The sequence below is a fragment of the Punica granatum genome, chromosome 3, assembly GCF_007655135.1.
Source record: "Punica granatum isolate Tunisia-2019 chromosome 3, ASM765513v2, whole genome shotgun sequence".
NCBI lineage: Eukaryota > Viridiplantae > Streptophyta > Magnoliopsida > Myrtales > Lythraceae > Punica > Punica granatum.
This window is the reverse complement of record NC_045129.1, coordinates 14501894-14518666: the sequence shown is the minus strand read 5'-3', so window position 1 is coordinate 14518666 and position 16773 is coordinate 14501894. Positions and strand designations below refer to the sequence as shown.

At 39.6% G+C, this 16773-nt stretch overlaps 2 protein-coding genes across 6 annotated transcripts; one reads left to right on the top strand and one right to left on the bottom strand.

Moving 5' to 3' along the window:
* Nucleotides 1–9015: 9015 nt before the first annotated feature.
* LOC116200790 (F-box/kelch-repeat protein At5g15710-like) lies at nt 9016–10303 on the top strand. Its single transcript, XM_031531692.1, has one exon. It carries the CDS (start codon nt 9165–9167, stop codon nt 10263–10265), a length of 1101 nt encoding a protein of 366 aa, XP_031387552.1. The 5' UTR covers nt 9016–9164; the 3' UTR covers nt 10266–10303.
* Nucleotides 10304–10487: 184 nt separating this feature from the next.
* On the bottom strand, nt 10488–15611 carry LOC116200791 (DNA replication complex GINS protein PSF1). Of its 5 annotated transcripts, XM_031531693.1 has the most exons (8): nt 15343–15611; nt 14921–15235; nt 12545–12701; nt 11788–11855; nt 11490–11603; nt 11208–11370; nt 10938–11084; nt 10488–10838 (listed from the first exon to the last, which is right to left on the bottom strand). In XM_031531693.1, exons 2-8 carry the CDS (start codon nt 15058–15060, stop codon nt 10812–10814), a joined length of 816 nt encoding a protein of 271 aa, XP_031387553.1. In that variant the 5' UTR covers nt 15061–15235; nt 15343–15611; the 3' UTR covers nt 10488–10811. The 5 variants fall into 5 exon arrangements, with proteins under 5 accessions (XP_031387553.1, XP_031387555.1, XP_031387554.1 ...); XM_031531695.1 differs by lacking the exon at nt 14921–15235 and having other exon boundaries at nt 12545–12729; XM_031531694.1 differs by lacking the exon at nt 14921–15235.
* Nucleotides 15612–16773: the final 1162 nt, after the last annotated feature.

Sequence of the window (16773 nt, the reverse complement as noted above, 5' to 3'; positions counted from 1 at the left end):
CTGGAAGCTAGCATCGGTGTAACCTCTTACAACGAGCTCTTCTTCGCCTCCATATACAAAAAACATCTCCTTAGTCCTTCGTAAGTACTTAAGGATGTTCTTTACTGCAATCCAGTGTCTTTCACCTGGATCTGATTGGTATCGACTCGTCATACTCAAAGCATACGAGACATCTGATCGAGTGCATAACATAGCATACATGATGGATCCAATAGCTGACGCATATGGAATCCTATTCATGCGGTCCCTCTCCTCTCGAGTAGAAGGACACTGAGCCTTCGAAAGGCTTATGCCATGTAACATAGGCAGCGACCCTTTCTTAGAATCCTGCATGCTAAATCGCCGAAGCACTTTATCTATGTATGCACTCTGACTTAGGCCAAGCAGTCTCCTGGATCTATCTCTATAGATCCTGATACCTAGCACGTAGGTAGCTTCGCCTAAGTCCTTCATAGAGAAACACCTTCCCAACCAAGTTTTCACAGACTGTAAGGAAGGAATGTCATTCCCGATCAGAAGTATGTCATCTACATATAACACCAGGAAGATTACTATGCTCCCACTAACCTTCTTGTAAACACAGGGTTCATCTTCATTCTTGATGAAGCCAAACTCTTTGATTGCATCATCAAAACGAAGATTCCAGCTCCTAGAAGCTTGCTTCAGCCCATAAATAGACCGTTGTAGCTTACAAACTTTTCTGGCACTATGTGGATCGACAAAACCCTCAGGTTGCGTCATATACACATCCTCGAGGAGATTCCCGTTCAGGAAAGCAGTTTTGACATCCATTTGCCAGATCTCATAATCATAATAAGCTGCAATTGCAAGCAAGATCCTGATGGATTTAAGCATAGCTACCGGGGAAAAGGTTTCGTCATAGTCAACACCATGAACTTGTCTGAAACCTTTTGCCACAAGTCGGCCCTTAAAGGTAATCACATTACCGTCCATGTCAGTCTTCTTCTTGAAGACCCACTTACACCAAATGGGTTTTGCCCCTTCAGGTGGATCAACCAAAGTCCATACTTGGTTAGTGTACATGGACTCCATCTCAGATCTCATGGCCTCCAGCCATTTCTCAGAGTCTGGGCCTATTACGGCTTCCGCATAGGTTGTAGGCTCATCATTATCTATGAGCAATACGTCATTGTCTTGAGTCACGAGAAATCCATATCTCTCGGGCTCATGACGTATCCTACTAGACCTACGAGGCTCCTGTGTCACCTGTGTAGAAGATTGTGCCACAACAACTTGTGATACTTGTTCTGCAACATTGCCCGTCGATTGGTCAATGTCATTTTGTGGTAGAACTTCCCCAAGTTCTAATTTCCTCCCACTAGTTCCTTTGAAGAGAAACTCTTTCTCAAGGAATACCGCAGTTCGAGCAACAAACACTTTGCCCTCGATGGGATTATAGAAATAGTATCCTCGAGTTTCCTTAGGATACCCCACAAAGTAACATTTGTCCGATTTAGGGCCAAGCTTATCCGAAGATAATCTCTTCACATAAGCTTCGCAACCCCATATCTTTAGAAAAGACATCTTGGGACGCTTCCCATACCACATCTCATATGGTGTCCTTTCAACTGATTTCGACGGAGCATTGTTTAATATGAGAGCAGCTGTCTGTAGAGCATATCCCCAGAAGGAGTCAGGTAAGTTTGCATGACTCATCAAAGATCGAACCATATCTAATAAAGTTCGATTCCTCCTCTCAGCTACACCATTCCATTGTGGTGTTCCAGGTGGAGTCAGTTGAGATAAAATCCCACACTGTTTAAGATAGTCAGCGAACTCATAGCTCAAATATTCACCTCATCGATCTGATCGAAGAACTTTAATGCTCTTACCCAACTGATTCTCCACTTCATTCTTAAATTCTTTGAACTTTTCAAAGGATTCAGATTTGTGTTTCATCAAAAACACATATCCAAATCTACTGAAATCATCAGTAAATGTAATAAAGTAGAGATACCCACCTCTAGCAAGCTTGTTCACTGGTCCACATACATCGGTATGTATGAGAGCCAAAAGATCACTAGCTCGCTCACCTTTTCCGGTAAAAGGGGCCTTAGTCATTTTCCCCATTAAGCAAGGTTCGCATGTCTCGATCGATTCTAAATCAAACGAGTCCAGTAATCCATCCTTATGGAGTCTAGAGATGCGATTCTCGCTAATATGGCCTAAACGACAATGCCAGAGGTAAGTCGGGTTCGAATCATTAGATTTGAGCCGTTTGGTTTCCACATTATAAATAGGCGTATCTAGATCAAGAACATACAGACCATTACTTAAATGTGCACTGCCATAATATACATCATTCATGTACATAGAACAACACTTGTTCTTTATAGTGAAACAAAATCCCTTCTTGTCCAAACAAGAAACAGATATTATGTTTCTACTAATAGCAGGTACATAATAACAGTCGTTAAGATCTAATACAAGCCCAGTAGGTAAAACTAGGTGATAAGTCCCTACAGTTAATGTAGCAACTCTTGCTCCATTTCCAACTCGTAAGTCCACCTCGCCCTTTGTCAACGATCTACTGTCCTTTAGGTCCTGCATATTTCCACAAATATGAGTACCACATCCGGTATCTAATACCCAAGATGTAGAAGTAGTAGATACATTAATCTCTATAACATGGATACCTGAAGTGGAAGTCTCACTTCCCTTCTTCTTCTTCAACTCTTCCAGGTATATCTTACAATTCCGCTTCCAATGTCCAGTGTTGCCACAATGGAAGCAGTAATCATTCTTCGCCACCTTGGCTTTAGGCTTCAACGCACCCAAGTCAAAATTGGATGCACCTTTAGCCTTCTTGCCTTTACTCTTGCTCTTGCCCTTTCTTTTGGTCCCTTGGACCATTAGAACGGACGTCCCCTTGCTGATATCATGCTCAGCTGTTCTCAACATGCTAAGCAGTTCAGGCAATGGTTTATTGTAGTCATTCATATTATAGCTCATAATGAACTGACTATAACTGCTGGGCAGCGACTGTAGGACTAAATCTGTGGCCAACTCTTGACCAAGAGGAAATCCCAATCTTCCCAGAGTCTCAACGTACCCAATCATCTTGAGTACATGAAGACCCACCGGGCTACCCTCAGTCAACCTTGCCTGAAAAAGTGCTTTAGAGATCTCGAATCTCTCATGTCGGGCCTGCTCTTGATAGAGCTGCCTGAGATGCACGATCATATCATACGCCTTCATGTTCTCGTGTTGCTTTTGAAGCTCCGAGTCCATGGTGACTAACATGAGACATCCGACGTTTACGGCATCATCATGATGCTTACTATAAGCATCTTTCTCAGCTTGGGGGGCATCGTCAGGCGGTGGCGCAAGAAGAGGTTGCTCTAAGACATATAGCTTCTTTTCTTGGGTGAGAACAATTCTCAAGTTTCGATACCAACCAAGGAAATTATTCCCTGACAGTTTGTCCTTATCAAGGACGGATCGCAAACAGAAAGTACTAGAAGTGCTCCCTGCCATGGTAACTACCATAGAAATATACAAAATAAGTATTATGACACAACAATATTTAATGAGGACTTTATAAATATTGCTCCCACTATTTATATCAAATCAATGACCCTCAACATTGATTCAGAGAATATCATTCTCATAGTAGCTCAAGATCCATATCTCACCAAGCTCTGAGTCAGCGAGGGCTGATTCACCCAGAACTGGCTATTTAGGTAGGGAACTCACTTTCCCAATTGCATCACATGCAACTCTTGATTAGTTGAGTGAATAACTCCTTATTCAAATCTATCTTATAGATCGATGCCCAACTACATGCCTCTGAACTCCTAATCCTATTAGGCTTGCTCAGTTAAGTCCGACCCACTGGTAAACACAACGTCTTACTAGGATAGATAAGGGCATCCTGCGAAGGCAAGGTCTACACACTCATCGATTTTGGTCTTGACGAGCGTTACACGGTGGAAGGATATGGACTTAATATTTTGAGGGATTTGATTAACATTTAATCGATCTCACTATACACTATTATGTAACTATTACATAATAGTCCACACGTATAACTATTATACTAACACAACTAGGACATAGTCCATGTCTAACAGTCATGCACCGCAAATATCAAACATAATCATACCAGTACCAAGCATAAAATCATATTTTATGCTATTATCTACTCAGATTCTAACTAGCTAGTCTCTGATACCAATTGCTAGTTCCACGGGGCGCAACGGAAGCGAAAAAAGAACAGAAATTCAAAATTTCCTACCCGTGAAACTAATTCCAAGACCTACTAGAAGAATAAGAGTAAATAAAAGCGTACCTGGAATATTTAAAGTTGTCGACCGAGCGTCCCACGCGTGACGCCTCTACCGGTGTCCACACCGATTTTGTCGACAAGTCTTCGAGATCGGCGGTGCTAGTGACCAACACTCGAAAGAAACACTGGTGCGACTCTCGAAATTTATTAGACTTAATTGGACCTAATGAGTTGAACAATTCAACTCAATTATGCCCATTTATATACATACATGTATATCTTATATATATTTGTGTATGTAAACGTACACAAACACATGCATACATATATATCTCATCTATATTATATTTGTATGCTCTGTACCCTTTATTTAACAAACAGGAAGGGAAGAAAATTCAAATCCCACCGATGTGGGATTAGAATTACATGGGCTTCCTACATGACATGTGTCTAGGTAAATGGCATCATTTAATTAGCCCATGTGTATGTATAAATGTAGACATATGTATGGCCCATGTGTCACCGTATTAATCATGCATCAATTTGGTCCATTTAATCTAATAAATCGAGTCTAATTAATCGACAAATTTAATCTCATTAAATATCCGATTAATTAGTCGCACCATAAATCATCTAATCTCTATTAGACGATTTTATTGTTTCAAAATATCTCGTCAATTTAGTTGTAGTGTGTGACCCTGTAGGTTCCCAATTACGTTGATAGTAATATCGAAATCTCTATTTTAATATTACAAACAGTGAGCGGCATCTAGCAATGCATCACTGTTACTCAAGTAATCGAAAAGTCAATTTCTCGAAGAACCTTGTGACCTATATTACCGTGTAATATAATCCATTGTCCTCTATATCTCTATTGAGCCCAAGGCATGGTCGATGACATCCTTGTATGGCTCAATATCTCTCTTTCTTGGTTTACTGGGTAAGTCTATCAGAACAAATGAGCTCGATATCGCTATATCGACTCATTTGGGTATGCATACACTTTTAGACTTAACCACCAAGTGGCCGTGAGATATCGCTCCCGTTTCGTAGGAGGGACAAATCCTATCTTGATCACTCACATTCCTCTCCATGCTCTGTGGTATACCCAATAACTGTCTTTATAACCATCCTGTTACAGTGGCGTTTGACAGTATCAAAGTATATGACATTACATGTAGGAATCTATGGTGACCTCAAGTCAAAGGACCATTACACTATAGTCACTTTGAGATATGCTAATGACAGTCACGTAACAACCCATGTACCAATCTCATGGCGGATCAGTCCAATACACATTACTCTTAATGTATACATGTGGTGTGATTTGATATCTCCATATCCATGACTTATGAAATTTGGTCATCAATCAACACTCACACTAGTCTAACCGTATTATCGTTGTCCTAATTAACGATAATACTTTGACTATGGACATTTAGGAATAATGGTCGGTAATTATAGGATCTCACAATCAAGTCACACTTGATACCTATTGAACATATTATTCCAAGGACATTATTGTGTAAAATCATATTTAGCGCAATCTACACAATAACAGAAATGCCTCGTATTATACTGAAATAGATATCATATTACAGAACTGATGATAGATTGTCTTTAGGGCATACACCAATTCCCAACAGTTAGAACTTTCTCTCTGTTGGTTAACTCTTTCACTTATCTATGTCTCCGAGTATTGAACGAGAGATTGCATCCCTTCGATCACTTATCTATATTATCCTGGACCTGTTCCGTCCCCGGACCAAATAAGCTCCCTGCTTTCTATCTATATATATCATTGTTTCAGCAGAAAAAGTTAGTGGCAGAGTTCAAGAAAACAGTGAAAACTGGAAATTATGAGGCAAGTTTATCCAACAAGTAACTTTTTCCGAGGTGATTTTAAATTATTTTTCGCTCTAAAAAGTTGAAATGAAAATGTGAGTTTCTAGTGTCTGGAGTTTTCTCGTTACTGGAGTTTTTTTGTTTCCAGGAGGCAAGATGTCTACCTTATCAGATTGTTTTGGAGTTACTATCTGCCATTCTTTGTAATTATTGGATAAATCTTAGGAGGATTTGGGATGGTGGTTTTTGGAATGGCCTCTTGGAAGGAAATTTATAAGCAAGGGAGAGATGAGTCTTGGTTGCTCAAAGGCAATTACAACATTAGAAATTATACGGCAGGCAGTCGGCATTCAAAAACAATCACCATGGTTATTTTATTATTGGCTGTTAAATTTCCTAACATAAGATCATGACCATACAAGTGTCCTTTATTTTTATCTTGAAGGTTGACCTCTGACATTTTGATTATCAATAATTCCGGCCACTTATCTTGTCGTCGACATTAGATCTCCCTCGTGAACAACCAAATCCGGTTCGATAAAAACCCGACCAAATTACACCAATTCAACCCAAATTAAAAATAATTTAATTACTTGAAAAGAAATTTTCAAACAAAGGAATTATACTTAAAAAAAAGTAAACAATATGCTCCTTGCTTTCTCTACTTTCGAGCTCCGCATCATCCGTTGCAGCTCAGGAGAGCAGACCCGGCTCCAGTTCTTGGATCTCGCTCCCTCCCCGAAATCAAGATCCGCCCATCTACTCATTCTCTCAAGAATCCATCTGGTGCCTTTTGCTCTTCTGGGATGCTGCCTTTGTTCAATTGTTTTTTTTTTAAGTAATTAAATTATTTTTAAATTTGGGTTGAACATGTGCAATTCGGTCGGTTTTACGTCGAACTGGATTTGGTCATTCATGGGTGAGACCAAATCTTGACGACAAGATATGTGACCTACATTATAAATAGTCAAAATATCAAGGGTGAATCTCCAAGATAAAAAATATAGAACACTTATACGGTCATTATCTTATATCAGGAAATTCAATGATCAAGAATAAAATTGTTTTTGAGTGCCAACCGTTGTAGCATCACCCATTACAATATAGCTTTCATTTAACAAAAATTAGATAATCACCTGCTTGTTCCACAGTAATCATGAAACTTATCATTACCAATAAAGTCTAAGTACATCAAAGGAGGATGTACCGCTGTGACGCACGCCTCGTGGGACGTAGATGTCGCAAATTCAATACCTAGTGGGACAACCAAAAAAAAAATCAAATGTATGAACTTGAAAAAAAAATCATAAGTTATCAACCTAATTGATATTTTCCTAAAAAATAATAATTGATCACTAAGTTCAATCTCAACGGAGATTAGAGCATTTTATCCTATATTATATTATAGATTAATGAATTTATTATTGCTAGAGGTTATTTATCTAGCATTTTTATGTTTATATCAATATATTGTATATATTACTACAAGGAGAGGAAGAGCCAAACAATCAAAGGTTCTTAAAATTGCCCAATTGTTAATGTAGCAGATATTCATAAAACGAATGAAATCTCTTATAGCAAAATATTAGAGAGCCTACTTTAAATTCCTATGAGAGATAGATTGTCCGTTTATTGTTTCTCCAAGGCTGAATTTTCAGGGATCAACTGATGAATTCATCGCATCAGTCTAAGCCCAACACTCTGTAAAAGGTAGAACTGCTCGACGAAATCGAAGAAAATTCTTATTCTCGAGTAGTGTGTATCTTATGAATTATGAGTATACATTGCTGTACAATTCGATAGGCGAAAATCTCGGTTCAACCCCGAGTTTACAAAATTATATGCACCAATTTTACACGAGTAACTCGAAAATCGACATATATAGCTCTTCCGCTGCGTCTATGTTTTAGATTGGCTAGTCATCAGCGTCACTGTCCTCCATTAGAAGCTGCAGCAAGTAAGAATAAGCTGTCAATGTCCTCAGCTCTTTTTTTTATATATATATATATATATTCTAGAACCCCTCACTGATCTTTCACAATTCCCTTTTACATACGCAACCAAACGGGAGATCCCATCTTATACAAAATTTCCACCAAAAGCTAACATCCATAACCCACCCAAAATGACAAACAATAGTGCATTACAGACTTACAGTGACATAACATTTCTGATTAGGATTTAAGAAATTACGTATTTAATTCTCATCAATAAACTACTTGTGCCTCTTTATTTAATATTTTTTATACTAAATTCACGAACCTCTCTTATAATCAAAAACTAATCCAAAATTGTCATTTTCTCGAAAAAGATAAAAATAATCATTTTCGTACTCAGATGCTGATATTAAAAGGATTGCTTGGACCGGGAGAGTCTCATCGCTTTTCTTGATATTTATGAAAGTATCTTCGACTTTCCGCTATGCCATCGAATTCATTGATCGAGCAACAAAGTTATTCTGCAGGGCCATACTGAAAAAGAATACAAACATTTACATAAAAACAACCACAGTACTTTCAAGTTGCAAATCAATGATGGTGCCAATTTGTGTACGATAGCACAAAATTCTCCCACTTCTTGACCTTTAGGCTCTCCAAGAACCAACCAACGCTTTCCATCTATATTTATTTATTTTTCAGAACCGAAGTGTATCAAAAGATGAAGGAAAATTAATGATAAAAATATGATTCAGCGGTAAAGTGAACTCTCACATAGCGGTTTTCCTTTTATCTATAGTGTCGAGATTTAAAACTCGCTTAAAATAATTCCTGATTGGGATCAAGTCCATGCCGAACCGCGATGCCCAATAAAAAAACAAACGTGAATTGACACTCTTCCCATGTGAATCCGAAATTATACCTTGGCTTCATGTGGGGTCGCGCATGAACTATTAAATGATATTTTTTTATTTAATTCTCGCCCACCAATAATTGCATGTGGGCCGCTTCCTCTGCTCGCCACAACTCTATCGCCAACACATACAAATGTATAGTTGGCTTGGCTCAACCGTGAAGAAGCTTTCACCATCTTCATTCGTTTCATACATTGTTACTCCTTGACGGTAAATGAGATGTGGAGCAACCTCCCCTTTGATGTCCTCTCCAATATCTTCTCCTTCCTGCCCACCGACTCCCTGGCCCGAGCCAAGCTAACCTGCCGGAATTGGCGTGTGTGCGCCACATCTTACTCGCTGAACTCAGGGACGGTGCACCGGCACCAGCCACCATGGTTCCTGGCTTTGCCCTTGCGGGGCCGTGGCCTATCCTGTTACGTCCACAACCCGCATACTGATAACTGGCATTCCGTCTCTCTCGATTTCCTGCCTGAACCGGTCCGGCCTGCAGCCTCCATCAGCGGGCTCCTCCTCTTAAGGCCAACTAGCTCTATGGTTTTCCAGCTAGCCATATGCAACCCGTTCACTCGGCAGTTCAGGTGTCTTCCAATGCTCAATAGGATCCGCACGAACCCTGCCCTTGGTGTAGTCGTACCAGGCTCGGTCTGGTGCAACTCAACTCCTAGATTCTGTGTCTACGTAGCCGGAGGAATGTCTGATGGGGGCGCGTCGTATGAGCCGACCCTGGAGGTGTATGAGTCCTTTACCAATAAGTGGCGAATCTTGGCTCCGATGCCAATGGAGTTCGCAGTCAGGCTGACCGTTTGGGCCCCAAACGAGAGTGTCTATGTGGAGGGTTCACTCTACTGGGTGACATCTGCCCGGGCCTACAGCGTGATGGGTTTTGAGATTGAAGGCGGCAGGTGGCGAGAGCTGAGCGCTCCATTTGCCGACCGCCTGGAGTTTGCGGGGCTCATTCAGCTCAATGGGAAGCTGGCCCTTGTCGGAGCCACATGCGGGGAACCGGCCTGCGTGTGGCAGCTCAATGAGGAAGGCGTGTGGGTGCTGATCGTGAAGGTTCCAGTCGATCTGGGGGTGAGACTACTTGGGGGGAAACTGAGCTGGGCGAGCATGAAGTGCGTGGGGATTGATGGGGCAGTTTGCTTGTACAGAGACATTGGGTCTGGGATGATTGTTTGGAGAGAAACGGAAGAGAAGGGCAGAAGGGAATGGAATTGGGTCGAAGGGTGCTGTTCCATTAGAGGCAAACAGGTCCATAACTTTGCAGCCAGAGGAGTTCTTTTTCATCCAAATATCTCACCGTCATCCTTCCCGTGAAATAAATCGAAAACTATGACAGTTCATTCATTCATCGACGTGATTCTGTGTATGCAATTTGAGTTGCAACCGTATAGTGTATGTATGCATCCGTTGTACACTATCATGATAAAGAACCATTGAGTGTTTGTGATGAGAAAACAATATCAGCTATAGGCTTCCTGTCCGAGCTGAGCCTGGACAGATCTTGAGTGCCAACTTACTTATGTAGACGTACTATCAGAGGCACAAACTCGATTCAAGAATATGACTGCAGAATGATACAATGTTATTGAAGAGGACCACTTACTATTCTTAAGGAACATTTGAATACATGAACTTGGGATAGGAAGTTCAGATCTTCTGTTATTAGCCGCCCTCCATACAGATTGTTACTAATTACATTTACACGAAGTAAATGAACTATACCATGTCTTCCAAAGCTGTCATCAACGTCACTGACTGAGGACTGCGTATAAACTGATTAAATGCCCTCTAGATCTATATTGAGGCAACAGCATCTTCCTACAAGGAAGATTTAGTGAACCTGGATGTGCCTTAGCTACGTCAGCTCAAAAGTTCCTCCATTAAACCCTGTTGACCAAAGTCAAGATCGATTCATGAGCATAATGGACTTCAAAAATTATGTGTAATTACTAATTGGTAAGTGAACAGAGTCATATGAAGGCCAACCTGCGAAATATAAGGTTCTGCGTCTGTTCGTTTGAGGAAGTGCATCGAGTGGCGAGCGAGATTCGCTGACTTGTCAGTGAGCAACACTTCACCAATATCTTCGAGTACCCTAACCTTAATGTAGGGATCTTTAGGCGGCACCATGTCCTGGAACAGATAACCGCATCTTAGAAAAATCAAAATACTATGGGACATTTGAAGGAAAGGATGACCCCCCACAATCCACATGACGACTTAATTAACATGTTGAGGGAGGAGAGGGGGCTTTACCACAGTCAATTCAAGATTCATGTCATTCATATATGTTTCCAGAGCACCAGAATAACCCTTGAGGTAGTCCTTCTCTGAGTTGCTCAGTTTTTTGACGATTTCCTCTGGAAGCACGCGGCCCAACTTCCATCTCAAACCTCGAATAACTTCAGCCCTGTTGTACCTGAAAGTATTATTCACAAACGACGCATTGAAGTAAAATCCTCAGAACAATTGAAAAAATCAATATGTTTGTCAACAGTTGAAGCATTATCTACAATATGACAAAGGAAAATACATTACATGTATGCCATTAAGCAGCGTTTGTTGCGAACTAAAGAGAGATGATGAATGAGTGCACCATAGAAATCGCCGTTCCTAGCTGTCTGGGTATCAAGACCTTCATCCTGCATTTTCCTGTGGCAAAATCGAGTCTTAACATTAAAAGAAAATGATACCAGTCCTGTAACTGAATCTTAAGTCATAAATGAAAGGGATATCTGACGGAAATAACTCCGCCATTCGATCACCAACGTGTCTAACATTTTATTTTAACATAAGATACACTATGCGGAAGGATGTTTGAGAGAACAGAATTCACCTGACCAAGGACTGAAACCCAAGGTTGTGTGAGCCACATTCTTTGATTACTTGATCGAACAAATCGTCCTACATGATGAAAAACAATCTCTTAACCTTTGTATTCGGGGTTTGAAGGGGTTAGCATACCCATAAATAACAACAGATTGATCCTTTCAACTCTCACAAAAGTGAAAATCTTGCGCGGGCGACACCAATTAATGGGGACTGATTCTGTTTCCTATCCAGTTCAAACATCAGTAATCCACAAGCCTAACATCCTATCTGGTATCTCCAGCATGAAGAAAAGCAAATTGAGCTAAAATTTCAACTAATATTGTACTAAAACTCTTAATAATCCAATGGCTTCTGAAGCCAAAAATCCACCCTCCAGCAGAATTCCATCCCTTCATTATTATGTCTAAACCCATAAAACCAAAGTTGAATACTCGTTTCAGTTGTTAAACAGAAATCCATGAATTCCTTAGAGTGCTTTAAAACATCAGGCCGCTGCCCATCCACACAGTTGAACTAAAAAAAATACTGTCCAAAATAACGTGGAAGCTTCCATGCAAGTGCTGTAACAGCTGCAGTGACAAATTTGGCATTTTTACAGTCTTATAATTTTGGTTTAACAGCATGAACCAAAGACCTCAAAGTTAAAGAGCACAAATCCCTTCAAAGTCCAACATCCGAGAAGTGCTGATGCATGAAAGAAAAAGAAGACTGGACACTGAGATTCACATTTCCAACATATCTTAAAATACTAGTGAACTTACATTGAAGGTCTTGAGCTGCTCTTTTTCGCTGGTAGCAAATTCTTTCACCAGCTGACATGCTTTTCTCCCATACATATCTTTGATCACAAAAGGGGGAACAAAAATTTCCAACTTCAAAGCAGTGGTCTTATCCCCAAGTCCTGATTTTCCCTTCAAGCTTTCAGGAAGGAAACCAATATCAGAACCTTCCAAGAAACCAATTGTCAGCAACAGAGACTAAAATAAAGTGGTTGCCTCTCACTTAAAATGAAGAGAATACCATTAAATAATTGCTGAAAATTAAACAATTCCTTTAATTACACTATCTCAGGACATTTATGAATCTAGGTTTTTGGGGGTTGTCAGGAGGAGACAGAGTAAACGGTAGGAAAGAGGCAAAGCTTGAGACAAGCAAATGAAAATGAGGGAAGAGATAGTAATGCAGGGGGCAAAACACTAATGGTGCAGTTCAAAATAAGGTCATATGATACAAGCAAGAGATTCATCAAAGAGAACATGAAAGTTCACCAGCTCAAGAGTATGCAAAGGAGCAAAAGTTGAATACCTGCACATATTTAAGGCACAAAAGATAAACATAATTATCCTGCTCGAGAATCTAAGCTAGCTTATAGTTATTTACATCCGATGTCTAGATAGCAAGTCAAAGAGAAACATCACATTCATACAATTAATAAACCCATTTGGCTTCAAAGAGCAAATTCTTTTACTAGGGACCAGATGGATATTGATGATTCAGCCTGGCTATATTACTATTAGATCTCAAGAGTATAGTAAGAAGCCATTTGAAGAGGAAAAGCTTAATGCTCTTGGTGACTCTGAATTTAAAACATAACTATCATCGGCTACATTGCCATAGCATGAATGAATTGGGATAAAAAAAAAAGATGATGAGCACAAGTACATAAAAATTAGTCCCATAGTTTTAAGCGCACAACAATGGAAGAGTTTTTCCACCGACTAACCTAAAAGCATTTGTAATTACAATTAGTGATCTCTAAACAAAATACAAGGTCCCACCCTTAGAAACAAGAGTTTTACTTTTGTAAACCAATATTACAATTGTAACCCTAATCCAATGGGTGTTATTAATTAGAAATATTTTACTGCGGGCCTTTTGGGAAACTGAAAGTTACACCATTACTTCCTTCTCCAACTTAATAATAATAGATCGATAATAGCTGAGAGCAAATTCCAGCCAATGATCTTTGAATGGATTTATGTCCAGAAATATTTGAATGCGTCCACTTCAAGCCAAATAGCAGAGACTCACGCCTGTAGCTTTCACGACTCTAATATCTTACCAAGAAAAAGCATATTATTGATCTGATGAAGAATTGTTATCACATTTGCTCGACGAATGAAAGCAGATTAAATTCTAAGAAATGCTCAGAATTTATTTAAGAATTTTACGATAAAGAGTTTTTCCGCAACTTTAGTTGCAGTGGATGACTTCGAAGTGAAAGACTTCTATTTGCTTCATAAGTTACCTAAGATTGATAGATTAGAAAATCAACTAAATTGTTTTCCTTGCAGTACCACTTTTACTGCATCTCTAAGGTAAATTGTCATTGGAAGAAAACAGCATTCCCAACCAATCATTTTTCATCCACATCCTTCACTCCCTCATCAAAGTGTAGCACCAAAATGAAATAAGTGAAAATAAATAGGGATTTACACACCAAATGAAAATCCTGCCTGAGAATAATATACTCAGAAATGAAGTTTGGATACAAAGAATGACACTCAAAAATCTCTTTCGAGATAGTGAATGATTTCAACAACAAAAAGGCTGGGAAAACTTCGTTCTGCCAGAAAATTGTTCTTCTGAGAATTGCTTCACCTAATAGCTCAAAGAGAGTTCTCCCAAAACATCAAGATGGTATTCGCAGTTATATGCAGAACATCTTGTCACTGTGCCAGTAAAAAATTTGCAAAACCATTGCTTGTGTTGATACAGCTTATCAGATTTCCGTTAGGTTTGCTTATCAAAACCAATTTTGGGTCATGTAGCATTGAAACACATCCAGCTTCCAAGAGAATCTCTTCAGTTCTACCAGATCATCAACAATTTCATACTTCCCAACCACAAACCAATTACCGGCAACAACCAAACACAGCACAGCATGAGGGAAACGCACTAATTAATTTTTCCTAATTACTAAAACCCCAATTGGGATTCCAATTTGATAAAGAAAGAGAATCACCATAAACCCCAACTGGGATGATGGGATCCCACAAAATCGCAGCAGCCTCAGATCACATTGGGGAAAGGGAAAATCAATAGAAAGAACCGCCAATTCTCAGCACAATCATTTCATTTGGGGGGCAAAAAAAAAAAGAAGCTTGAGGAGCAGCAGTAAAGGGAGAATCGCTGACCTGAGCTCAGAGACGGCCAACGACTGACTGTTGAAAATTCGATCGACCCAAAGAGAAACTAAATTGGGGGAAGAGAAGAAGATGAAATGTCTTTGTCTCTCGTTAGCCGTCGGATTAATCCCGAAATCCGTCGGTGACATAAAGGCTTAGGAAGAAAAGGCAATTTAAAACCAAATGCTTAACATTTGCCCTTTTAAATCTGTGAGAACCAAAACTAGAGCATTTTACCAACGATCAATGCTCTTCAAGCTCAAATTTGGGGGCAAAATCGAAGGGGAATTGACCACCTTTACGCTCCTAAAGGAATTACCATGGCTGTAGAACAAGAACAGCAACACCATAGCACAATCAAACGACTCAATTACAATTATTAAAGAGAGTGAGGGCAATCAGTAAAGGCGGAGGGAACAGCGGCAGCTCACCGCCTGGGAGGGGAGGGAGCAGCAGCAGCAGCTCAGCTCGGTCGAGCAGGGGCAGATCGATTTCGACAGGAGGGCAGGGAACACCAGCAGCAACCGGCACGTCGACTGGCAAGGGAGGAACTACGAACTACGAAGCAGCAGAGAGAAGCTTCGGGAGGAGATGGCGAAGGAGAGAGAAAGAAGCCGCCGTCGCTGCCGCCGGCGAGACAATGGGCGGTGGAAGGTTTTAAGATTCCCAATTTTCCCGCCAAATCTGATCAGAGTCATCCACCGAAATAAGTGCGTTTGGATTTAGAGTTGAATATAGATGAATTTTTATTTTAATTCATTTGTAATGATTGTGATGTTGAATTATGTGAAAAAGTGTGAAAAAGTAATTGTTATATTGTTGAATTGTGAAAAAAGTAATGAATAATTGAGATAATTTATTATTAAAAATTGAATGGAATGATTAAAAGAATTAAAAAAATAAAATAGTAATAATTGTGTGGTGAATTTTTATTGTGTAGTGAGTAGAGATAAAATTATAATTAAATTTTAAAATTAAATTGTGAGATCATATGGTCGATGATAATTTGAGACTTTTACTTAATGGGCTGAGCCCACTACATAATAGGTTGGGCTCATTATTCTATACACAACCCTTGATCAGGTATACTGAACAGGTTATCGTGGCATTTCGATACAATCGGACCGCGTCATTCATTTCCTCGTCTAATGGTTTTCTTGAGCACGGGCGGGAAGTACGTGGATTACATACGATGGGACACGACTTACTGGGAAAAGTTTGATGATGATTAATATTAGTCGGTAATTGATTGGCCAGAGTTTAGATTCTCCAATGACGAGAAAGCCTTATCTTATCATTCTTTATATCATTTAATTGTCTTGGAGCTGAGTATTATTAGATGATGATAACGATAATGATGGCGATTAAGGCGGTCTTAATGTCGTCCATGACCCACCATGACTATCTATCTCTATGTATGACCAATTATAAATTTGTTTCTTCGTTTTGATCATTGGAACTTTGCCCAATATTCAATGCCACAATCATAAGCTCAATCAAGGAGTTGATTGCGTGCTTGAAATTCAATAGACTCCGAATTTCTTCCTTCGGTCGGCATACTAGAGGAAAAGTTCAGTACCGAATTAAAATGACGTAATATTATATATGGATCTCTACGTCGTTATCAAACTAGAGCCATCAAATTAATTACGTGAAAATAATTTTTATGCTATTAAAAGAAAATTAGACGGACAAGATTCAATCGAAAAGGAAATTCTCTCTAGCGCATTTTTGCTGGCTATCTTGCCCACTATCCTGTCTGTCCACGTGGTTGTCGCTTAATTCTTAGGGCATGTTTGGTTCGTAGGAAATAGCAGGGAATTGAATACTTATTCTGTACGAAATACTCATTTCGACGTTTG

Excerpts from the sequence above, each read along its gene's own strand:
- LOC116200790 (XM_031531692.1), top strand. The coding sequence starts at position 9,165 with ATGTGGAGCAACCTCCCCTTTGATGTCCTCTCCAATATCTTCTCCTTC.
- LOC116200791 (XM_031531693.1), bottom strand. The coding sequence starts at position 15,060 with ATGTCACCGACGGATTTCGGGATTAATCCGACGGCTAACGAGAGACAA. Across the intron at positions 11,856-12,544 it reads AGCAGCTCAAGACCTTCAAT|GACGATTTGTTCGATCAAGT; the intron begins GTAAGTTCACTA and ends TTCATCATGTAG. Across the intron at positions 11,085-11,207 it reads TGAATCTTGAATTGACTGTG|GACATGGTGCCGCCTAAAGA; the intron begins GTAAAGCCCCCT and ends TATCTGTTCCAG.